The sequence below is a fragment of the Conger conger genome, chromosome 4 (genome assembly GCF_963514075.1).
Source record: "Conger conger chromosome 4, fConCon1.1, whole genome shotgun sequence".
In the NCBI taxonomy this organism is placed as follows: Eukaryota; Metazoa; Chordata; class Actinopteri; order Anguilliformes; family Congridae; genus Conger; species Conger conger.
In genome coordinates, this window is record NC_083763.1 from 54,476,172 (window position 1) to 54,502,739 (window position 26,568).

Here is a 26,568-nt window from a genome sequence, read left to right on the forward strand (position 1 = left end):
AGCACATTAAGGCATTTTTGATGATTCCTCCATGCAGAACTTTTCAGAATTATTGATGAATTTAAGTTAGGAGACTGAGATGGCCATTGCAGAACATGGTTGATATTTTCACTTATTATCCATATTTACCAATTATGTGGATTTTGATGTTTGGAGTCATTGTCCAAGGAGGACAATCTACCTAGTCTGTCTTTCCTAGCAGAGACAAGATTTTCTGTGAACGTTTCCTGGTACTTAATTCATTATGCAATTGATCTTAAATCGTGCCCCTGGATCACTGGCAGCAAAACATCACTAAAACATCAATAACCCATCTCCATGTCTGACAGTGGGTATGAGGTGCTTCTCCTTGTAAGCATTCCTTTTTCGCCACAAAACGTGATGGAATGACACAACATAGTTCCTTTAGACTGAGATTAACTTCATTGTCAATACAATTTTACTTAATTTCACTTTGCTTGATTTTACATTCAATAATTGTTAGGGATGGCAATAATTTTGAGGAATTTTATAGAAATAAAGTATTTATTCTTCCCATATATCCGAACATACGCATATTGTTTATTATATGCAGCCCTTTCTCTTCATTTTCAATTACATGCATTTTCACGAAAAGTACGTTAACCCTGAAAAGGTGCGAGATCACACAAACACAAGATTTAGAACGCTCTTGAATGAACATTCTAACACTGATATCACAATCACCACTGGTAATTGAAGGCAATGGAGTTCTAGAACACTGACCTAGAATTTAGAAAGAAAAAAGGGTTACTCTTTAAGCTACTCAACACAAAGGGTTAATTAGCCAGGCAGTAACTCTGCAGAGCCCGTAACTGGAGAGGCGAGAGTACAGAAGTGCATGTACCCGTAACACCTAGCAAGCCGTAACATTCCACCCCCCCCCCCCTCCTCTGTAAACACTGCCAGTCTGTTTACGCAGAGCTTATGAAGGGTCCACGTCTCCCGCTGATGTCATGCCTGAGGGCAAGAGAACGTTCTGCTGGACGGAATGTGAACTGGGTCCATAATTCTGAACGGCGATTACACAACGGCAGGGTTCCTTAGTCCTGGAGAACCCAAACCCTCGCGCGGTCTGCTGGGGTCCGCCACCCAACACGCATACCCGTCCCACCTCCGGAGCAAAGAGGATCCGCCAAGGTGACCCCCCCCCCCCAAATAAAAAACCGCATCTTACAAAACCCGATCACATAACTGGTGACTTATTTACCCTTTGAGGCTGGGATCACCAACCAAATCCAGCCTGGGTTTTCTTTTCTCCCAGGTAATCAGTGCTACAGACTGGCCAAACTGTCTACACACCCCACCCCCCCAGGTAAGGGCAGGGTGGAAAACCAGCAGTACTCTGCCCTCGAGGACCGTGAGTGGCTGATCCCTGCTTTGAGGGGTGAAGAATGTGCAAATAGAATGTTCTAAGAACATTCTAGCACTGATGTAACAATCGCAACTGGTCATTGTCAGTAATGGAGTTCTAGAACCCTGGCGTAGAAAAAGTTCCAAAAAACCTACTCTTTTGGAACATGGTGACACGGGACGACATTGGCTCAGGCAGTAAGAGCAGTCATCTGGCAGTCAGATTGTTGCCAGTTCGATCTCACTCAACCGCCAAACCCTGACAAGCTGGTTGGTACATTGCATGGCAGCCAATCGCCATTGGTGTGTGAGTGTGTCTGTGAATGGGTGAATGAGAAGCATCAATTGTACAGCACTTTGGATAAAGGCGCTATATAAATGCAAATCATTTACTGTTCAAAGGGTTAAAGATGTACTGAATCAAATTGTAAGTGAGGAAAATGAAAAGTGCTTCTAATGGTCACTCAGTTTGCGGGAGTTGTTGTGGAAAGAGGCCAGGAGTCAGGGTAATGGCAGTGACCATGCGAGAGGGAAAGAAAGGGTTAATTTGACAGCGCTCATCTCAGAACAGCATGATGTCACACATCCTGCTGAGGTAACAAGCTTATAATAGTGGCTGCCATCAATCATAGGTGAAGGGTTAAATTTATGTCCTTATGATCACCCCAGGGCAGGAGTGAAATGCCTCTGCAAATATGTACGTATGATGCAAACGAATAAACACACACACATTCATACGCAGGAGAACACACACTCTCTCTCACACACACACACACACACACACACACACACACACACACACACACACACAACACAAACGTCACACAAACACACACAATCTCTCTCACACACACATATCACACATCCACAACACATACAAGCACTTTGACTTTCTAGCCTCAGGTACTATAGGTAAGATTTTTGTGTTAAAACATTGTTACAAGCCCATTGTAAATCCCTTCCTGTCATTGAAAAAGGCTCACTGACATGTTGACTCACCTTCTGCCTGTGTTTATAGTTTATAGTCCTTAAATTTGGGTATCAAAATATACAGTTGACAGACTGACACCCTGTACTAATACATTGTATAGCTGTACTATAATTAAAGCTCATTGGTTGAAAATTACCACAGCCAATGGCATGGGTGGGTGGGGGGGGGAGGTAAACAGTGTTGTGGTCTGAGGGTGTTTGTTCCTGCAATTCCTCTCTTAACCATTAGATGTCCAAAATTACCTACTGTACCTTTAAAACTATTCTCAAAATTTCTCAACTGAATGATTTTGCGCCCCCTAGTGGGAAAAGCCAGAGTAACTTGCTTAGGATGACCTCATGAAGGCATGGTTCCTTTACCTGTTCCCTGACAATAGAGACTGAACAGTCTGGCCAGTAAAACCTGAAAACCTGCAGCCTGTACAAACCTGAAGGTCTCTGTTGTTCAATAATAATCAGCTGCGCTCCACTCTATTGTGACTGGTACCCAAAATGCAGTAAATGTCAACATTAGCATTTGCCACAAAGAAACAAGCCACGCCAGAAACAAGTGTAACCTATATTTCTTACCGGTAATAATAACAACACATTTTGTTTATCACGTCTTTCCATGTAACCAAGGATACATTACAAATTATTATTATTATTTTTTATTAGGTAGGTAGGTGCCGTGTGACTTACTGACTTCTGCACATTTCAGACAGGGGGGGGAACCAAAACGTAATTTTTTTCCCAGAACCTTTTTCAAGCTTGTTCTGACAGTTGGCCGTTCCACTGCAGGTTGACAGATAGACGACGCTGGAGCTCATTCAAACCCCACCCTCCCCAAACCAAATTTTCCGTTCGCCATACGGAGAAGCAGGGACAGAAGAGGGGATCTCTCTTATGGTAACGTTCGCCATACGGAAAAGCAGGGAGAGAAGAGGGGATCTCTTATGGTAACGTTCTTCATACAGGGAAGCAGGGACAGAAGAGGGGATCTCTTATGGTAACGTTCGCCATACGGAGAAGCAGGGAGAGAAGAGGGGATCTCTTATGGTAACATTCGCCATACGGAGAAGCAGGGACAGAAGAGGGGATCTCTTATGGTAACGTTCGCCATACGGAGAAGCAGGGACAGAAGAGGGGATCTCTTATGGTAACGTTCGCCATACGGAGAAGCAGGGACAGAAGAGGGGATCTCTTATGGTAACGTTCGCCATACGGAGAAGCAGGGACAGAAGAGGGGATCTCTCTTATGGTAACGTTCGTCATACGGAGAAGCAGGGACAGAAGAGGCGTACCCGGGGGCACACCGGCTTCCTGGGCGTTCCCATGACACCGGAGAGGGCGATGAACTGCCTTAACAAGCTAACGAGCTAACAAGCCCCCGTCTGTGAGTCACCCCCCCAGGGGCCTCGATGAGCGGCATCTCATCGCCCATCAGCAGCACTAATTACTAATTAAGAAAAGGAAACCAGGGCTGGATTTGGATTCGAGGGCTACAGTTGATGATCCCCATTATAGATCATCCCATCCATCAAGAAGGTCCCAGAAACCCTTATCCACAGCAACATACACAGTGCTCCCAACAGCTGAGCCCCGCCTGGGAATCAAACCAGCAACCTCCCAGTTACAAGGCCCCCCCAACCATGGGCATGTCGGAAAGGAACACGGTAAGATCTACGCAGCTGTTGGGCCCTTGAGCAAGGCTCTTAAGGCTGCATTGTTCCATCGCAAAGTAAATAAAGGCGGTGTCATCTTTGTTCAGGGGTCAGCACAGGTGACCCACCTAAGAGGCTTCCGGTCAGGAACTCGCTGAAACTTTCAGGACAGAAGTGAGCTGAGCTCTCAGGATAATCCTCTGTATGCCTCTGAGAGAGTCTGTGGTGCATTAGCAGTGGAATATCCTGTAATTAAGCTTACAGGCTGTGGGGGCCCTGCGACGGCAGTGCTATGGGAGCCAGCTCGTGTTGCGTAGACTGCAGAGAAGACATGGACCAAGTGCCAAGTGAAGCGCGTTTTGAAACCACGGAAGTCACCGGAAGTACCGGCACCGCCATGTGGTAGAATTTGGAGCCAGAATGCGGCTGTTCCACTAAGCGTGTGAGGTAGTGTGACTTTGCAGTAATACTTTGTGGATGAAACACGGACAGTTTGCATCACTGCCTTGTCCTAATAACACAATAACTTAAGGAAACATTAGCTGAAGAAAAATCACTGATGTTCTTGTGGGAAAAAAAAAAAATATTGACTTTATATTTTGACCTCAATTGTACCATTGACTTTACACTGAAAAGTGAGCACCGTCTCTTCTCAGCTAGACCAGTAAATGAGCTTCTAAGAATAAGCCTGGTTTGGTTTGATGGGTGCATGTTGAGTAACCGCACAAATAGCACCCAGGTGATAATCCACCCCTCAGAAACTACCCCAGAGGTGACCCTTCACACACAGGTCTGTTCACTCTACCCAGGAAAGTGATCACTCCTCCAACTGCCAGTAGCCAAGCCAAGGGCACACAACCTACAAGACACTCAAGAGCACAAGACTTCAGGACCAGTAGAGGAAGTGAAAACAGTGGGCTTCAGGTCCCAGAAACTCCATTAGGAGGGAAACACTAGGCTGGGCGATATAGCCAACTATTTCCTTTGCGCAGAGATGACTATCAGGTTCCACGACCAGGTTTCCACGTGGAACGGAGCGGGATTAGCGGAATAATTTGATTATGATAAAATAAATCCTTTCGACAAACAGCAACTGGGCTCAAAGCCATCCGAAAGTAACTCTTTACGCGGAACGGGACTTGACCGAATCAAACCGCCACAGGCCGAACGTGTCGAGAAACAGAACCGTGTGTCATCGCAGAAACACGACCGGGCGTGTCGGAAACGAACCCTTCCGTTCGCCGTGCCTGGGAACGCCGATGCCACGACGGAATCATATCCGCCCTGGGAACGGCGACTCCACCACGGTTACGCATGGTTACGCACGCGTCAATCAGAGCAGTGAGTCACCGCACCTACGACACCCTGGAGATCAAACGGCGCTCATTCATGCCAGCATCCTCCTCTCCCAACGATGCGTTGTCAGCTCCAAACAAAGGGCGACGCCGAAAAAGCCACACCGTCGCGTTTTGCTACAGTAAATCCTATTCTACAACCGCTGATTAGTCATATTATTCACAGCCCTGTAAAATGCACACAAAAATGGGAACAATAAAAAAAAAAAAAACCAGGCATTTCAAACAATCCCCATAATTGCACACACAAATATGAGTCATTGTTAGTGACAAGTCATTGAACAATCTGCAGTGTGTACAAGCTTGTTTGCCTTGTGGCGTAACTATAGCTCATTCTCAGACAGTGTGAAGCAAAGGGTTTCCTCACATTGTGCAGACAGTACACAAGGCACTGAGATGCGTGTCCTACAAACAGTACACAAGGCACTGTGATGCGTGTGTCCTACAAACAGTACACAAGGCACTGTGATGCGTGTCCTACAAACAGTACACAAGGCACTGTGATTCGTGTCCTACAAACAGTACACAAGGCACTGTGATGTGTGTGTCCTACAAACAGTACACAAGGCACTGTGATGCGTGTGTCCTACAAACAGTACACAAGGCACTATGATTCGTGTCCTACAAACAGTACACAAGGCACTGTGATGTGTGTGTCCTACAAACAGTACACAAGGCACTGTGATGCGTGTGTCCTACAAACAGTACACAAGGCACTGTGATGCGTGTGTCCTACAAACAGTACACAAGGCACTGTGATGCATGTCATACAAACAGTACACAAGGCACTGTGATACATGCGTTTTACAGAGTGCATGCGGTACTGCGACACATGCATATGTTCTTCATTGTAGACAACACACTGCATTGCAGTGTTACTCCTTGTGTGGTGCCTTCATATTTGAGCATTTTTATATGTCACAGCGCTTGCTCTGTCAGTATTAAGAAAACAGGCTATGAACAGGTGTTATTGGGCTGCTGGCTGCCATGTTTGGATATAGGACTTATTTGGCACCAGAGCATGTGCACTGGGTACCTCATTAGAAAAATCATGTGCGGCTCAGGAAAAAAATAAATAAAAATTGGCCCCTGGAGAATAATTAGTTTGGTGTGAAGAAATTTTAGAATTTAAAAGTACAGTCCAAAATAGTTACCAGGGTGAAGAGTTCAATGGGGAAGTTTGCTTTATGGCACCATACTTAATAAACTTCAATACCTCCGATGACCACTGGAGCCTGCAAGCTTCGGTGGGGGGGGCGTCAATCCCCGGGGTCCCCTGTTCTCACCACACAGCAGCGCCCCCTACCGGTCAACCGGGCAGCCGCAGGCGTTTGCTGGCCAGCGCCTCAGCGGTTCTGAAAACCCGGTCCGGTTTCGTGCGATTATTCGATCCCGCGGCCTCCTCCTATTTCCAGCTCCCGCTCGGAAAACCTTTACCTCGGAAGCTCCGGGAAACCTGAGCGGATCGTGTGACTGCAGATTAGCGCCGTAAAACATGTGTCGGGCGTGTGCGTACGGGGAGAGCGAGGGACATCTGATCTGGGGCTGGGCTGGGTGGGGTGAGGGGGGTGGTACTGGGGGGGGGGGGGGCATGCGTTGACCATGCACACTCCGAGCTCCGCCCGGTCCCTGGCGTACCTATCGCCGTGGCTCTTTGAGTCCTGCGCACGGCCGAGGGGGAAGGCCCGGTAGAAAGCGGTGGAAGGGTTCCTGCACGTCGTGGACCAGAAACGGGGGAGAGGAAGAGAGGGGGAGAGAGAGAGAGAGAGAGAGAGAGAGGGACCTGAGTCAAGAGGACAAAACAGGGGACACCACCCAGTGTGTGAGAGTGTGTGAGAGCGAGAGAGTGGGTTAGAGTAAGGGATAGAGAGGGTGAGGGATAGAAAGAAAGGGATAGAGACTGAGGGAGGGATAGAGTGTGAGGGAGAGCGTGAGGGAGGAGAGGTAGAGGACGTAACGGTGAAAGAGTATGAGAGAGTGTGAGACAGAAGAAAGGGAGGAAAGAAGAGTGATTGAGGATGAGAGCAGACAGGAGAGGGACAGGCAGAAGCAGGGAAGAGAGGAAGAACTGAGGAGTGAGAAAGGGGAGAGGGATAGAGCGGTGAAGGAAAGAGAGAGAGAGGAAAGAGGGTGAAGTTCTCACAACCTCCCAACAAACACACACTCCAGGCGCAAGTGTGACTCCGTGCTGAAATCATCGAAAAAGACACACAACATCAGGCCAGAGCAGCGATCTCACAAACAGCAGCTCCTCACGGTTAATACAGCGGCCTGCAGTCACTCTGCAGTGGACTGATTAACGGAAGCCAGTGCAGAAAAGCTTCAAGCACAACAACTTCCCTTCTTCAAACCATAGGCTTGTTTCATAAAAAATGAAACCCAGTCAGTACGGCCTCGCAAACACACTCGTACAAGCCTGCACACACAGAAGACAAAGCGTTTTGTGATGACAACACGCCAAACTGCCAGGCAGCGTCGAGCAGCTGCTTCGGAAAAGCCACAGCCACACTAACCAGGTTATGCACGGCGAGCGCAGAAAACAGGTGGATAAAATAAATAAATAAATAAATTCTATTAAAATTCTGATGGCATGATGCGGGTTTAAATTCTTCACCTCAAAACTCATTTTCACCCCTCTGGTCACATGGTCCCATGTCAGAGGGGGCCCACTTACCTCATAGGCTAATAATGCAGGAAGCAACATCTGAGGGGGGCTAACGCGTTTCAGGCGCAGCAAAGAGAGAGGGTTGACTACAGGACAGAGGCAGAACGCTACAGCCCCGACTAGGTACTACACACAAGGATACAATACTTTACTGGAGTGACTAATCCCGCCTGGGAATTGAACCTGTAACTTCTACGTTACCAGCCTGTAGCCTAGGATAAGGTAGGACTGTTGGTGGGTGAAGCCATGATAAGATCCCTGCAGCTGTTGGGTTCTTGAGCAAGGCCCTTAACCCCACATTGCTCCAGGGGGGATTGTCCCCTGCTTAGTCTAATCAACTGTAAGTCGCTTTGGATAAAGGAGTCAGATAGATTAAATTACAATTATATAAACCTAATTCCCCAGCCATTTTACAGGATGAAAGGGCAGGGGGGTTGTATTGCTTGTGCTGTGATTCCATTCATTTCTCCTCTTATAACGGTTTTTCATCGCCCTCCCCATACTCTGAACTAGTCTCAAACTCCAGATGATGGTTTTTGCAATTTCCTTTCAACCAGCAACTAACTAGCCTGCTCTATAGCCCAGCTGGCAGAAGATACTGGACTGTGTCATACGTAAGTTTGTGCGTAGTCTTTACCAAGTCGTTAGTTAACACTAGCTAAACTCAAACTAAATTTGAGTTTACTAAATTTGGTTGCACCAACGACATGCAAGACATGTCTCAGCTAGTGCAAACAAAGTAATTCCTTGTTGAATACGAATGTAAACGTCGCTTTATCACGATGACGAATTACTAACTAAACAATCAACAAACTACAATCAACAAACTACAATGGAAACATGGAAATCAGCTTGCATTGAGTTCAATAAGCTACATCTATGCATTGTGATAAATGCAAAGAAGCAATGCAAAGTAGTTTAGGTCCTTAGAAATAAAACTGAAAAAAGCCCAATTTAAAACCAGTTTTTTTAGCCCATGTTTTTACCCAATTTATTTTCCATTCTCTTCTCTGTAATGTAACATCTACCATCACTCCACAATTTGTCTTGCTAATATGCTAGCCTGCAATACATACAGGGGTATTAGCCTAGCCTATAGCATAGCCTGCAGGAAATAAGACTGTGTTAACTTAGCTTATAGCCTAGCCTATATACAGATAGGCTGGTGAGGGCACTACCTCTATGGTGCAGTATAGCATCTCATTCCTGACCTAAAACAGGCAGGGTAAAGTTTGCATTCAGAACGCCTCCAGCATTGTGAAAGAGCCAGGAGTCTAGGCGCCCCAAATCCTTGGGGAGGGGCTACGAGCACCCGATTAATCAACCCAGAACTGTCAATTCAACTGGTTTTTTTGACTATTGAAGCTCGGCTAAACCAGGAAGGTAGTTCCTAGGTACAGAGCAGCACACCGCTATTTAATTGTTTCTCTGTACCTCTCAAATAGGAACTATCAAGGGACTATTTCTAGAGCCAGAAGTTTCATCAGAGCTGAAAACCAACAAGGCATTTAGCTTCAGGGTTCTGAAGCTGAGGATGCACTGGACGGAATGCAGAAAACCGATTTCGATCTTTACATCAACACCCGTGTCCCTGTGCTTCTAGTGTACACGCTACCCGAGTTCTTGAGAACTACTGCATCTACCAGTGAAATGCTTTTGTAAACAATGCTATAGAATAACAACGATCAACTGATTGGCAACTTCCAATCCCTCGGGCACCAGACAATGGACAGTGCAATATTGGACATGATGACAGGCCACAGGCAGGGCAGAGGAGTGTGTGTGTGTGTGTGTGTGTGTGTGTGCGTGCGTGTGCGTGCGCGGGTGTGCGTGTGTGCATGTGTGCATGTGTGCATGTGTGCGTGTGTCACCTGTCCCACTCCAACTGGCACAAAAGTTGGTGTGGGAAAAATGGGTAGCGTCGTGCTAAGGAGCACGCACGCAAAAACACACACACACACACCAAAGACCTTTCATGTTGTGCCAACAAAAACGAACTCTTTAAATCCATTAACAACTGCCTTCAGGAAGCCTAGAGGCCTGACAGAACAATACAGGCTCTTTACCTGGGGGGGTGCAGCGATGAAAGGAGGGCAGAAATACAGGTTGTGTACATTCAGAGAAAATGGCAGATATTCAGTTTACACTACGCCTGTGTTAACAGATTTTGGAAAATGGCCCATTCAAAACTGAATGAACCAGTCGAATGTATTATGCTCGCATGAGTGAGCGAGTGAGTGAGTGAGTCTGTTAGCGCACCCTGGCGTTAGGCTAAGTGTGCAGGGTGTGTGTGTGTGTGTGTGTGTGTGTGTGTGTGTGTATGTGAGATTGCAGAGTGTGTTCAGTGTGGCATACGGTGAGAGTAGCTGAAAAGGCTGCAGGTTTAATTCCCAGGCGGGGCACAGCCACTGGACCTTTGAGGAGGGACCCTAGCCTGAAGAGCTTCAGCAAAATAAAAACATAAAATAATATCCGCCTATATTAAGTAGCAGTTTGCAAAAGTGGACACTCTGGGGAGAAAGAAACAAGGCATCAAGAGAGCAGAGCCATATGCAAGTCCCGGGTTCGATCCCCCCCAACATGGTGATCCCATCTCTATCCGTGACCCTCTCTACTTTCTACCAGTCTTGAATAAAGCAAAAGAAATATGTAAAAAAATACACAAGGAGGGCTGACTATCCAAAAGAAGTCCAATCTCTCGATACGAGCGTCTGCTAAAAGCATGCTTCAGCCTGCATGCGCCGTTTCCAGGCAGTAGCAGATGCACAAACGACAAACAAATCGCACACAAAGCTGTGGGGAGATTTCAGCTCCAGAGCTCAACGCGTAAACAGCCCTCCTTCCCACAGGCGGGGGGAGATGACAACCCGCTTCCTTCACCGACTTTCAGCTCCGATGATTTACGCGCCCGGCTCGTCCGCGAACACGCATGTTAAAGCTGGTAGAACATAGTTTTACGTACGATAAATTACGATGAATTATGTTCTTATTTGACACGGGCTTGGCCAGGCGCTTCCATCCGCTGTAGCTGGGAAAATCGGCTACACCGCCCCCGGCTGTACGGGAGTGTTACTACAGCCGGAACTTCAGCCTTGCACTGGATGGATGGATATTAACCCTTTAAGGTGCGAGGCCACAAATATGCAATTAGAATGTTCTTGACTGAACGTTCTAGTGCTGATGTCACAGTCAGTGACAATGAAGGCAATGGAGTTCTGGAAGACTGACTTAGAATTTTGAGGAACAAAATCATTCCAAAAAACACGCTCTTCAAAGGGGTTAAAAGATTTTCAGAGCGCATAATGTCAAGAATGGGCCAATGAGTGTGTAATTCACCACAGACACTAGAGCGCATCCAGCACTGCATCTTACCAGAACCTGAACCTCCAGAGGGTCTCTGCCTCTACTACATAACCCGGTAAAGCTGCTCGACATACGGTCATTGTGCGAAGAATTTACGGTTGGCTCTCTTCCCATGGAGCCAAGCGTCCCCCATATCTCCCACGGACCGTATTTCACACGGTGTGCATTTCTCAAGCGTGGTTGCGGTCCGGCGTGCGGAAGGGACTTACCACTCAGAGCATGCTAATGGACAAACTCTTACAATTACATGTGAACTTCCCCCTGGGCACAAACGGGGCGATATGGGTGAAAGGGGAAGAGCATGCACATCAGCACGTCAGAGCGGTTTCCCCTTTTCACATGGTCAGAGGCGTGCGAGACAGAGAGACGAGGGCTCAGAGACACAGTGTGTGTGTGTGTGTGTGTGTGTGTGTATGCGTGTGTGTATGCGTGTGTGTGCGTGTCCGTGTGAGCGTGGGCGGGGGTATCATAAGAAACTAACAAAGACATAACACAGAGCTGAAGGCTCTGTTCTAGGAATATTATTCTACATGCTGCATACAGATGTAGAATAGATTGTAAGTAACTAGGAGGTTCTGATGCCATATCCATATGTTTTTGCGATTTCTCCACCGCTTTCTCCAAACCTTTGGGATGGCCAATCATGTTCGCCAGAGTTAATTGAAACGGCATCCCGTATTCAAACCCCAGAGTAACCACAATAATTTCAGCGTGGCCGTTGGGTCCTTGAGCAAGGCCCATAACCCCACATGGTTCCAGGAGGGGGGGATTGGCCCCTGCTTAGTCAAATCAACTAAGTCGGTTTGGATAAAAGTGTCAGTTAAAAGACTGCAATGTAAAAAGCATGAGCGACACTAAAGCCAATCAAGCTTCACTCTGTGGGGCTGCTGGCCAATCGGCACGGGCGCCTCCAGGATTGAAACCAGAGAATAGGGCGAATCCGTGCAGTATAACAGCACCTTAACAGGACGAGCCACCCAGCCACCCCAATAAAGAAGCACAGCGTGTCTAACTGGCTGCCTGCGCCATTGTTTTAGGAGCCACAGGAAAGAAGGGATATTATGTGGGCCTGGAGTTGATAAAAATACACAAACCATTCAGGGGCCGCCCCCCCCTCCTCTTCAAAGTAAGCAATTATGTGCGCCTATTCATTTGGGGGAGGGTGTGTAGGTCGTGCAAACGTGCCTCTTCCTGCCGCATTACCCCCCCACCCCCCACCCCCCGAGCGATGGTGGGGGGGGTGGGAGCGGTGGAGGCACCTCTCTCTCTCCCTCTCCGAGCGAGAGCGAATGAGAGCGGAGAGCGGGAAAGGGAGGAGTCGTCAGACGGAAAGCGGCTCCGCTCAGACAAAATGCCTCGCTTCCCTCCCCGTCTTTAAAAAGACATTAAAAAACTTTATCGAGAGCGCAGCGCACGGCCGACAATGATGAAGGAAGCCCCTGGAAGTCTCCAGAGGCCGTCTTGCAAATCGGAAGGGGAAGGGGGGGGGGGGGGGGCTGGTTCAGACTCAACTGCCCTGTGGTCTGGGGGGTGGGGGGTGGGGGGGGAGTATGTAATGGTATGGCTTGCACTGCATTAATCACACCTCCCTTCTTCTTCTGGAAGGTCCTGTCATGATCGCTCTTCACAGGGAGATGAGGTAATGCAGAACCAATGAAATGAAAAATCTGGTTCAACTCAACTTGTAAGTTAATTTCCATTACCATTGCACTACACAGCCACATGACATCACTTCCTGTCCGACAGGTTGGCCTTTTTGGCAAAGCCTGGCGCACTTGTGCTACAGTATACTGCCAATTTATGTCCAAATGAGCCAACTGCATCCCTTTGCTCTTTAAAGGAAACGCATTTCAAGTAAGTGGTGTTGTCAGCTGACGTGTTGGGACGTTCCGCCATTAAAGAGCGTATCCTTCAGGACAGGATACAAGGCTCTATCCTCTACACTCAGAGATGAGCTCGGTTTGGATCAGAAGAACACTGAACACAGACCGGCCCAGGTGAACACAGAAGTGGAACCAGATCAGGTGAACACCATCATTACATGTCAGTTCAGGCCATTTCATGAGGTTTATGTTTGCCCTTAAAACAGTCAAACTATGGCACCAGGATGTGTTGTGTGTGCTTGGGGGGGGGGGGGGGGGGGATATGGCCAGATCATACTTTGCACTGCAGCCTGGGGGGGGACATTGCAGTATGAATGTACAGAACAGGCACCACTTAAGGTTATGTTCCACCAAAAACTCATCTTTGGTTTTCCAGATCAGATAATTTCAGAGGTACATAATTAAATTATCACAAGTTATGGACTTAAAAAGATAAATACTGACAAAATATGTACATTTTTGTAGCAGTCTGTAATCTGAACCAAGCAAGCTATCGTTCTAATTCTTTCAGATTCTCAACAAGACATGTTTGAAGATCGTTCTGAGCCATTTTTTCGTGAAGAAAAATTCAGGATCAACAATGGGATTTGTGATGCTGTACACACCCCTAAAGCTTACAACAACATAATTTGAAAACACTCCTGGTTATGGAGTAAAGGTTTGCAAAGTTTCATGATGAGAGGACGATTATGCACTGAGAACAATGGTTCAGAGTCCTATAATACCGTCCAAAATCAGGTTGAGAAAATCGACTCCAAAGATAGAAATGGTAAATTAAACTAATTTCACCATACACACCATTCAAAAGGTGGAATAGCCTGAAAGTTGAATAGCTGAGAGATGATTTGTGGGAGTTCTCAGTGGAACGGAACCTCAATGCACGATGAGCCCACTATACCGTGGGAGCTCCAACGCAACATGGGTCTGCTAAGCATCCGGGAAGGGAAGTCTTCACCAATAACCCAAAGGTCAGGCTCCACTTCCTGATCCAGTCATGGGTCTCGTAGGAGGGGCTTCAGTTGCAAGATGTCCCAGGGCTTCCGTTGTCTGTACTTTCATCATAAAATCATTATTACAGTCCAGACCCATGGATGCAGGCGAGGTGATTTTAAAATGCTCAAGAACTCATTGCTTTCAATCACCAGCAGTGATCGTTACACTTCAGCTGAGGACATTCTAATCACGAGACCTCACACCTTAAAGGGTTAAGCAGCCTCAGGGCCAGACCATAACCTTCGCCCTATCTTTAGCCATCAGCTGACACTGCCTCAGGTGCTACAAACGGTTAGCACGTCCTGGACAGCAGGAAGTTCAACACAGTCTAATGTACAGTGAGAGAAAAGCATAAACAGGGCGCAGGGGCGGGTAACCCTAGTCCTGGAGAGTCGCAATATCTTTTTTTCGCCTTATATACTACAACAATTTAGATCTAAGTAACCAGGTGAGATAAGTTAACTGTGTAATCGACTGCTTTAATTGATGGAATAGGTGCTGACTACCAGCAGACCCTGTGGCTCTCCAGGACCTGGGTTGGCCACCTCTGCACTAGTGCCGTCTACCAAGGTCTTGTTCTCTCCCAAGGGTCATTTCCACAGAAAAGGGCAGCATTTCCAGCTCTTAAACTCTGGACTGCCTTTGACGCGACGATGCCGGTTCTAATTGTTACGTCGCGTGCCTGCACTATAAGCGATGTTTCGGGGCGTTCTGATGGATTGCTTCCCACTCTGTCCTGTGCGGAAGTCGCTGAGCGCAGGACACACGACAGGCTGCAACAGAATTCAACTCTCTTTCCTCTTCCCTGGCAAAATCACAGACTGATGGGGAATCTAAGCGACTGTTGTGGAGCTGAGGGTCTTTAACCGACGTTCCACCTTTTTGGGGCTCAGGTAGTAAGAGGAGTCGGCTGGCAGTCGGAGGGTTGCCGGTATCGATTCCCGCCCTGGGTGTGTCGAAGGGTCCCTGAGCAAGACACCTAATGCTCCTGACTAGCTGGCTGGTGCCTTGCATGGCAGCCAATCACCGTTGGTGAGCGAGTGTGTGTATGAACGGGTGAATGAGAAGCATCAAATGTACAGCGCTTTATGAATACAAACCATTTACCATTCTGAGGTTTGTTTTTTTCCGATACAAAATGGCCAGCATCCCGCCACTTGCAGGTCCCCAACCCCAACCCCAGGATTCACCAAATACATTTATACAATACGTTCCCTCATTGAAATGTAGTCAAACGCATGTTCATACGCAACTGACATTATAATTTCTCCTATGTCATCCCAACACCTCACCAGTGGGCACCACACCCCCCACCCCGCAATTTAGGAACCCGTTACCGGGCGACACGACAGAAGCCAGGCAACGGTCGCCGTGCCGAAAGCCCATCAGCACGGGCGTGCGCTGGGGGTATTTGACTACGAACGCTCCAAGCAAATATTCACATAAATCGCATTGCAATTCATCCCACCCCCCCCCCCCCCCCCCCCCCCTCGAGCATGGGGAGAATCCCCTCCCCGTTCCCATGGAAATACCTCCCCCTCCCCCCCCTCCCCCGGTGAGAGCTCAATCAGAAACTCAAATGCTCCCTGACAGGGAAAATTACCGCTAATCTCTCAGGTATTCCACACGCCCGCTGATATCAGGCATTTCTTCACAGGGCAAATTCTTTTATATACATTCAACTGCCACGCCTTAATTTAATTTATACTAGAGTTACATTTCAGATCCTGAGGAATGTGTTTGTCATTTCAGACATGAATGGGTACAGTTCGTGCAGTCGCAGTTTGTGAACAGGGTTACTCGCTGGGACTCGCAGTGACCCCAGGCATGTCGCGAAACCAAAGTAAAAGAACAATTAATGAAACGACCATTGAGGTGGAAAGCCCACCTGTTCAACCTGAACCTTTGAGCGTCCCAAACCTCACCTCTCCCTGGCTATAAGCCACAAAAATTTACTCTCGGCTGAATACCCCCCTGCCCGGACACACGGAGGCTACATTTAGCACGATAAGCTCAAATCCATTATGTCACATATAACAACCAATGAGGTGCAAGTGATTAAGAACTGAGTCACTGACCATCAACAGCAGTCGACTGAATACCCACCTCTTCAACCTGAACCTTCAACCTCAAACCCCACCTCTTCCCGGCTGTAAACCCCCAAACACTTACTCTGGGCTAAATCCCCCCCTGAACATACCAATGCTACATTTAGCATGATAGCCTCAAATCCATTATGTCACTTTTAGCAGTAAACCCCCTCTCTCTGGAACCTGCAGTAGCACTTTAGCGCTAGGCTGCGAGTTTGCGTTATGACACCCCGTAAGTTTGCCTACCGACACCCCACCACTGGTTCCGGCCCCAGAAAATCCACATAGTTACCGCCCTTTGCATAATCTGTCAGTGCTCCCTGTATAAGTCACTGAGTTGGGGAGGGCCTGTCAGATGACTAGATGTAAATGCAATCTAACAGCCAAATGTGAACCAAAGATTCTGCACACCAGAGCAAACCGCTTCTCCGGGCTGGGTCGACGTGCGTTCCACAGACGACGGCATTGAGCGTCACCTTCAAGACGACGGCCCACCCCGCAATTACCGCTAATTTAGCGGTGTAGCGGTTGAAAGGAAAGCCGGCGTACGTGGGAAAGCTGAACCCGGCTCACGAACGCACACATACGCGTACCCGCCGTCGGGCGGATGAGTAACCCGCGTAGTAGCGTCCATTAAGAGATTAAAGCCAATTATGCATCACAACATAAATTACCTTGTATTTACATTGCTATAAAAACAGATACCGAAAAATAAGTAAATACGTCCCCCCTCCCCCCCACCCGGAGAGTGGGACTGTCCCGGACGATGCATTACATTACATTAATGGCATTTGGCAGACGCTCTTATCCAGAGCGACGTACAGTTGATTAGACTAAGCAAGAGACAATCATCCCCTGGAGCAATGCAGGGGTAAGGGCCTTGCTCAAGGGACCAACGACTGTGCGGATCTTATTGTGGCTAGACCGGGATTAGAACCACCGACTATGCGGGTCCCAGTGATTTACCTTAACCACTATGCTACCGGCCACCCTACTGGAACACAGGGCACAGAGAGCAGACTGCATACTTGCAGAAATAAGGATACAGTGGAGGTACGTTTTTGTTCCTCGAGGATCACATTTCCAAAATGTACCTTGATAGTACAGTCATGCTCTATTTGGGTATAAATGAGTGATGCCCCCTCCTTTGGAGTTTTTGGCTTTATTCGTGCAGGAGGAAAGCAGACGGACAGGAGCACGGCTGCCGGGCCCCCCGCCCATAGCCCACGGCTCATATCTCCAGAGTCTGGCCTCCGTACGGACCGCATTAGGCGTCTCGACAGCTGGGTTAACGCTTTCGAGGGGAGGGGGAACATCTGGAAAGAGATCGCCGTTCACCCAAAATACCCTTGCCGGCGCAACATTCTTCAGCCAGAGCTCGGAACGCATCGCCATGACGACCACTATAACTTTACCATACACGTTATTTCATATGAACTTCAAACAACCCCACCTTCACAGTTCTAGGTGACTTCTACCTAAGTTAAATTATTTTAGGGATAGTATGTACCAAACTCCAGATTCTATTTTGTTCAGATTATTATGATAGGTTCATATGTCATGCTAAAATCGATATACCAAAAACAACACACGGTTATCAAAACCAGCCCTCTACTGACAGTATGTTCCAATAACACCGTTTTTATGAGAAAGGCATAAATATTCATCACATTTCCAGGCAATAATTATACAGAGAGAAAATATTTGAGCTGTTATGCAATCCTATAATAATCCCATAAGGGTCATTCATTTATTTTAGATGTGCAGCATAATTCATATAGTTGAAAAACCCTAAAAAATAGTATCTGGCACTTTATATGGGGATTATCTTGCAGATTTATTGAAACTTTTTTTGGTTTTAACATGTTTGTCATTTCTGGCATGAGTCACAAAACGATCACATTTAAACAGGAGACTGAGTCAGCAGAATGTGATTTACTACATTGTTAAAAAGGAAGTCACCCCTGGAATGTGGGGGGAGGGGTCTTACCAAAAACCAGTGAACACCCCTCTCCATTTTGCTTCAACAGCACAAAACAACACCCCAGGCGCTAAACACAAGGGGGAGCTCTCCTTAACTGCACCGGAATGTCAGTAGCCTACACCATTAGGACAATGGATTCAGTTCTGTGTTCCTCACCAAAATATGACCTTACAAAGGTTCAGACATCGAATATATATATTATTGGAGCATATATATCAGGTGTTAGCATTAGATACGACTGCTCTGGGTCTCAACAGGACGTGGAGAACCAAAGGTTCTGATCCACAGTTTTTAGAAGCACTGGTCCAGAACGCTCATTCTACTTTTACGCAGTTGGCCTCTTTGAACAGGTATTGCGAGGTCGAAACCTGGCGTCGGGATCTTCGGTCAGGAAGTGTGCCAGGTCGCACGGAGCATCGCGTACGGGCCGAAAGAGCGGCCCCGTTTCGCGGGAAATTTCCACGAAGACCTGTTTGCTGCGAAAGCCTGCAGCCGTGACGGGGCTGACAGCAGCCATCGACGATGCCGAGTAACAAAGCGGAGAGGAGAGCCAGCTGCTGAACACACGGCTACAGCTAGAGCACTGAAAGGGAGTCTGTGGAGTCTACAGAGACGTGACGTGAGTCACCCAACAGGCGTAACACTGGCAGGACACAAAACTCGACTTCAATAAGCTGGGGGAAAACCTGACAACGCCTGAACTGAACCAAGGACCACAGGGCCCATCCACACACAAGAGGAGATACCAGAATATGGGGCCCATCCACACACTGGAACAAGATCATTAGCGGTTTCCAGACCGTGGGGCCCATCCACACACTGAGGTTGAGGCTGGGGGATGTGACTCATAGGCAGCTGGCCCAAACATTTTCCCCAGTTCCTCTTTGCTCATCCTTCTCTGGTCCAGACTGCGGCAGGGGGATCAGGGGCCCCCTGGGTATCCAACCCCCCACAGAGGAGGAACGCTCTTCCTCCATCACCCAACCGCATTCGCTGCAGGTTTTGCCTTGCGGTTAATGTCTGGGCTTCCAGTCACTAAGAGCATCTTTACATCCGCCACTGCGCTGCTGGGGCCCACAGACACACAGGACCTTAAACAAACAGGACGTACTTGATTTTCTGATGCGCTTCCCCCCCCCACACTACTTATTTACATCGCTTTCCCAGCATAGCAGGCCCTCTTACCCAGGGACACTTAAAGAACACCACAGCCAGTGTAAACTACATTTCCCATAGTTCCCCAGGATATGCCAGTAAGTGGCCACTACGTATTCCCGGTAAGGCCCAGTATGCAATGCTAAGCCCCAAGAATCTCAGCTGGTAAGAAGAGACCCATTAAAAAAAAACCCTTCTGAATAACATCCCACATTTTAGTTTCACATGCATATTAATCTATACTAGCACGTAAAAGCCATCGCACACACATAGATCATTACATAGTTGACACAGGAATATCGGTGGCCTTCAGTTGAAATGTTTCATGAAAATTGAAGAAGGTTTTGAAACAAGTGAAAAATGTATTGAATGAGCATTCAGAGGCCATTCTCCAATGGGCTTAGTCAGCTTTGCAGCAGAACTAAAAACAGGAAGTGGACAATGACATCATCCCTCGGAACCCGAGCTCCCCCAGAACGCACAGAGGAACTTTCCACCAAAGAAGAAAAATCCCTCAAGATTCCAGAGCGATGAGATACGCCTTCCATCCTCATCGATTACCCAATTACAGCACAGCCCCAAAACGCTTCGGATAATGAGCCCTCTGTCGAAAACCGCCCGAATGCGACCACAGCGGAGGACCTCGGACTTCCAATGTCAGGTCAATGGGACTTTTGGAAAAGAAACCTTCACACTAGTCAAAAAAATAAAAAAATAAATAAAATAAAATGTAAAAAATGGCAGCTGTTCTCCGATGTTATGGAACAGCAGGAAAGCACTATATGTACAGCTAATGGCTGACATTACATTAATGGCTGTTTTTTATTTGAGATACATCATTCAGCGCTGTTGTACATTTGATCGTGTACACTGTATAACTGGAAAAGGTCGTGTGGAGGGTCTTGCAGAGACTAGAGGGGCAGGTGCTTATAGTGAGAATCTCAAAAAATGTTTTGCCTCAAGACATGCAGTTACTGTACAGAATCTATTTTAAGATTAACCCCTGAAGTGACCCGATTCTCCCTTACAGACGGCTGCAACAGCAGCATTGCATTTGATCCTATGACCATTTTTCAAAACACGACTGTTAAAATCTTTCGTGACCTGTTGAAATCTGTTGCGATTCCCAGGTCTTTCTGTGGGTTTTTCTATAGGGCGTCTTAGTCCATAATGGGTTAAATGAAAATTAATGAAAGAAAAAAAAAAAAAAGTCTAATCTAATCAATGGGGACATCCCTGAGCACGGCTAACAGATTCGTTTTGGCAGGTGAATCACTGCAGGATCCGAGTATACGCAATCAGGACAACGTTGAAAACGGGCGGTGTCCATAAATTTCCTTGGAATCCGGCTACGCGGCCCGATTCCAGCCATTTCATTCCACGTCACATCAGTTTCTCTCGCACGCGCTACCAGCGCTCCCAGTGTATTTCAAGCGCAAACACGAAAGTATTTGAATGAGAACGAGAATGAGAAATGAGAACGCGAAAGAGGAACTCTCAGACATATTCCAGCTCAACGAGCCCCCGAGACAATTTGGCCAAAGGTCAGGCAATTTCACATGGCGTGAACCTCAAATGAAAACGCCAAGGCCCAGCGCCAAAGCACATAAAACAAAAAGCAAAACAACAAACCGACATAAACAAATTACCGAAACACAAAAGTAGCCTGTTGATAAAACTCAAGTGACATCAATCCACTGTACTCGAGCGTAATTGGCGAACTCTGCAAAGCAAAATCAAACCCAGCCCCGCCGACACAACCCGAGGACCGCCACTCGTCCACCGGTGAGCGGAAGTCGTTACGAGGCCCCGGGTGTCTTATTTTACGGCCGCCTTTCTACGACCGCCGATCATTAACCGCATAACGTCCGGGCGAGCACGGGAACGTTTACCCCCTCCCGCCACGCCCAGTCCGGCGTTTGCACACCTGGGAAAGCGGGGACCGTCGGAAATTCCTGAGACCCACGGAAAGCGTACACGCGTCGCTGAACAAAGCCGAACTCTAGACCCGGCAAAAAAAAAAACCACGAGAAGAATGCGGGCGACAGGCCCCAAATCTTCGCCATCGCGCACTGGAAAGGTTTTTTTTTTTCCGGAGCGGAAGCCCTTTCATGCTGCGCAGACGAGCCGGAGGTCAGGTTACCCCAATTACCCAAGCGCCCGGGCCTAATCGAACATGTCGGGTTTCGCCATGGAAACGGCTGGCGATAAGGAAAGTCTCTGTTATCTTTAGCCTGGGCTCTCTTTAAAATGAGGACATACTTCACATACTGTTCTGCACACTACAGGCAGTCTGAAAACTTCAAGGGGGGTGAAGAAAGAGTGGTTACATAAGAGGGGAAGACTCGCCTACATGCACCGGCAACCTTTTTTTTTTTTTTTTTCTGCGAATGCCGAAATGGAGCGTAACGCACGGTGGCATTTCTCAGAAATTATCCGTCATGTACCTCGAGATTAATTCAATTTCACATCTCGCTTGATCCGAACCCGAAGCACAAACCCAGCCTCTGTCTTTCGAAGACCTCTCGCTGACCTGACCGCCAAAACATTTGGGTATCGGACGTGCTTTTACTAAAAAACACGTCATTTCAGGAACGGACAGAGAGGATTCTGGGACAAGTGTTCCTGGAGCAGCTGAATTATTGAGAGGCGTGTTGATTCACATCAAGCGCTGTGATTGACAGGCCTCGACAGCTTGTTGCCAGAGACAATCCTGGTGGTTACCCAGCTAACAAGAGACTCACAATGTTGCGGCAGTGTGTTGGCAACGTTACTGTAGAACATTGACAAAACCTTCCAGTAACATTGTGAGAATATGCGGGTAAGCCCCGTATTCATAAGGCATCTCGGGGTAGGTGCGCTGATCTAAGATGAGTTTGTCCCTGTTCAAATCCTACACTCATCCCTTATGAGCTAAAAGGCGGAACTGATCCTAGATCAGCACTTCACTTTGAAATGCTTTATGGATAAAGGCCCTGATCTGGGACCAGCTTTGCCGTTTACTCCACAATAGAAGATAAAATAGTTGTATAGCACCATTCATACAGAGATACAGCTCAAAGTGCTTTACTCAGTGGAGTGAGTTTAAAAAATATTTGTAAAAAATGATATGAAACAGCATATGAATATAAATTAAAAAATGCGTAAAATAGCAGCAAAAAAAAAAGAAAAAAGAACTCAATAAGCTCAAGTAACAGGAAACCATTTAAAATATATTTATAAAACAATGTTATAATAAAATGATTTAAAAATCAGCATATGGGCACAAAAGCCTGAGCTGAGATGGAAATGTTTCATGAATACATCAAATCTAAATTCAAAATAGTTTCCTAGGAAGAAGGCGTAAAAAAAAAAAAAAATTAAAAAAACTTTGGTGTGAAAATATATGACGTATGACGACTTCATTATTTTTATGGAATATATGCTTTACGACCTGTTTGTATGGTTACGGAGAAATGGCCAAATTGACGAAGAAGTGAATTTTGATTTCAGCCGGTCTTCAATAACTTCATTGATATGCAGACGGAGGGTGAAGGAGAGGACAAGGCAAGAGCAGGCGGCTAGGGAGCCCAGAAGGCATTCAGATAAAGCACACAGCCAGCCTGCTGTCAGTATCCATGAAGCATACTGCACAAACACTCACAGGAAAGTTCAAAAACGGAACAAAATCACTGATGGCTACATGTACAGAATGTGCGTGATATAAACGCATAAGAATCAGATCCTCTCATTCATGTTTCATTAAAATATCAGCAGTGAAAAAATAATGACATTAAGACGGACAGCTTCAGTAACAGACAAGACCATGAAAGAGTCAATGGATCAGTCAGACCGGCTGTACTAAATGTGTAAGACATGCACACAGACACTGTAAGGGCCATACATATATGTGTGTGTGTGTGTGTGTGTGTGTGTCTCTGTGTGTACGTACACATACACACAGTATACATATGGGCTTTGAATGCCATATGTACAGGTATGTGCGCGCACACACACACACACACACACACATACAGTATACATATGGGTTTTGAATGCCATATGTACAGGCGCGGCCTGTAGCGTAGTGGTTAAGGTAAATGACTGGGACACGCAAGGTCGGTGGTTCTAATCCCAGTGTAGCCACAATAAGATCTGCACAGCCGTTGGGCCCTTGAGCAAGGCCCTTAACCCTGCATTGCTCCAGAGGAGGATTGTCTCCTGCTTTGTCGAATCAGCTGTATGTTGCTCTGGATAAGAGCGTCTGCCAAATGCCATGCAATGTAATCTAATATGCACACTTATGCACACACACACGCACACACACACAGCAGCAGCAGCACAAACACTGCCTCTGGATCTGGACCTGACCTAGGTACTGTGACTTGACGGGGCAGGGACTGGTGAGCGCACAGCTGCCCGCGTCTTCCTCACTGCCCCCTGCGGGCGAGCACGCCCGGGATCCCAACCCAGGGCCAACACGCTCACCGAACCGCCACCAGCATCTGGCAACAGCACAAACTGTCGAGCAGCACCACGCGAAAGAGAAGCGTGACAAAAACCCTGAGCCCTTTTCTCAAACAACCCAGGGGCTGCCCCGAGATAAACTAATCGAGGGATCAGGACAGCCTTTCGACAGAAAACACACCCTGTTCCGCAGTAAAAAGAAACAGGTGCCATCTTCCCTCTTTTTGGCAAACATTTCAAGTATAACAAGCGTTGGGAGGAGAACCACATTGTAAACTATATAAAACAAATGTGTGCTAGAGGGTTTGATTGACAAGGCCTTTATTTTGTGCCTAATTTGCATTTATGTAACAGCCCTTAGTAATTAACTTAAAAAATAAACATGTGTAGCTCCTGAAATAGTGGGCTGTTCATGCCCAATTGAGCCTTGCCGGTCATGATGTCACCATAGAAAAAGCAGATCTGTGTCGAAAAATCATGATCAAAACCTTGATGAAAAATTGTGTTTAAATACCAATTATTTAATTACGCACATACATGAATTCACAAGCTACATATTAACTACATGTTCCAAAATTGCTACAGCTCCATGTAACAACTCACGAGTTGCTAAACCCAGTGGAAACAAGTGCAAACACAAAAGGGAGCGAGGCACTAACCTTGCACACATGCATGCTTTGACAGACATGTTTGCACACAGCACAGAATGGAACAGTGTGGCATGTACATATTAACCCTTTGAAGAGCAGGTTCTTTGGAATGTTGGTCCAAGTCTGTGTTCTAGAACTCTGTTGCTTTTCATTAGAGGCAGATCAGCATTAGAATGTTCAGTAGAGAACATTCTTATCACATATTTGTGATTTATTTTTCTCATTAAAGGTTTAAATAGGGCTAAAAGAAGAGGTATCTGGGGTTTTTTTTTAAATTATTCATTAAAAAAATTATATTATTCATTCACTGGAACAGGAATATTTTCTTATGGACCCACTCAACACTCTTGCATGTGCCACCCAAATCAGAATATAAAAAAAAAAAACTTTCCACAAAATTAACATTTGGAAGTACAGACTCTACACGCTCCAATTCTAATGCAGTACTAGCGCAGTCTTTTACAGCGTTGTCATCCGGAGGTGCAGACGGCACGGGCTCCAATTCTAATCCCGTATAGCCTCCTATCGCAGTCTTTTACGAGTTTCCGCGAACACGATGGCGAGGCCGCGGTCGACGGAAAGAGAGTTTTTTTTTTTATTTAAAAACCTGCAAAACGAGAGCAAAAGAGAAACGGCTCCGCGGCTCGTTCCGCGGCTCGTTCCGCTGGGGGCTTATCAGCTAACAACGAGCGGAGAGCGTAGCGGCTGCTCGCGCCATGATAGGAGCAGACGCTAATCAGCCCAAAAAGGTGTCCGCCAAACCTAATGACAAGTGCGCTTGCTCGTCACCGCCCGCGGACACAAATCACTCTGTCATGTACCGTCAGCGGCGTCCCTGCGCCTCCGCCCACGAACCCCATCTGAGAAGCAGAAAATCCGCACTGTCTTGACTTGAACGGTACGGTTTCGGCTACTTTGAAACGTTTGACAGCAGCCTACTTTAAACTAAGCCCTTCAGAGCAGGTAAAAAAAAATGTGCATACTTGTACTGCAGAGCACCACACTTAAGTGCATACGTTTACTCCCATCAGTGACTGGGGCCAGTGTAACCAAGCACAAATGCACAGATATAAGGAACTGGCAACCAACCTATTGATTAATTTAACAACAGACATAGCCAGAACTCAGAGTCCAATGTTATCCAAAAAGGGCCAGTGTAGGTGCACAGCCTTGTTTTAACCCAGCACTAGCACACATGATTCTACTTAAAGGTCTTGATTGAAGACAATGATTAGTTAATTAGTTGAATCAGGTTTCTTATTACATTACATGTCAATTGGCTGATGCTTTTATCCAAAGCGACTTACAGATTTAGCCTGGATTGCATTGTGGCAACACTGGGGATCGAACCACCCTTGTCGGGCTAAAACAAAAACTCACACCCACTCCACCGGCCCTTTTCCAATAAGCCTGGACACCCCTGGTGTAGTTAGTCTTCGGTCTGATTTCTCCTGCTGAGAACCAAGTCACTGACAGACACAGAGAACCAAGGGCGGCCCCACTGAGGGTCCACTTCCTCTTCCTGCCAGCAGGTCTACAGTTCTATCAAAAAAGCGTCTCACACCACCACAGATCCCGACTATTCAGCTTCCAGTCCAAAGACATGCACAGATTAGGCAAATTGGAGGGTCTAAATTGCCCCTTGGTTTACTCCTGCTGTTGCCCTTGACCGAGGCACTGGCCTCAGAACTGGAGTTTGTCCCCTGGGTGCTGCACTGTGGCTGCCCACTGCTCCCAAGTACCAGGAAGGGTCAAACACAGAGGATGCATTTAACTGCCTTAGAAGCAGTTCAACGTAAACGTAAAACAAACAAACAAACAGGGGTTTTCACACTTACAGTCCGTGGCATTGCAGGGCGCCGTGTGTAAATTATTTCCAGATTCTGAATTTCACACACATCAGCCTGGGTCTTATTGGAGTCTGAGACGTTGCGACTCGCGAAGATCACATTCCCTCACCAGTACTCATTCATTAATGGC

At 47.0% G+C, this 26,568-nt stretch overlaps 1 protein-coding gene across 2 annotated transcripts in view; it reads right to left on the reverse strand.

Moving 5' to 3' along the window:
• The window catches only part of LOC133126914 (TSC22 domain family protein 2-like), a 42,247-nt gene that overhangs the window by 9,953 nt on the left and 5,726 nt on the right, over positions 1-26,568 (reverse strand). Inside the window, exon 2 of one of the 2 annotated variants that reach the window (XM_061239413.1) lies at positions 6,998-7,069. The exons of the other annotated variant lie outside the window; for it this stretch is intronic. Coding sequence (XP_061095397.1) covers positions 6,998-7,069 — 72 coding nt within the window. The remainder of the gene's footprint in view (positions 1-6,997; positions 7,070-26,568) is intronic. 2 annotated transcript variants of the gene reach the window in all.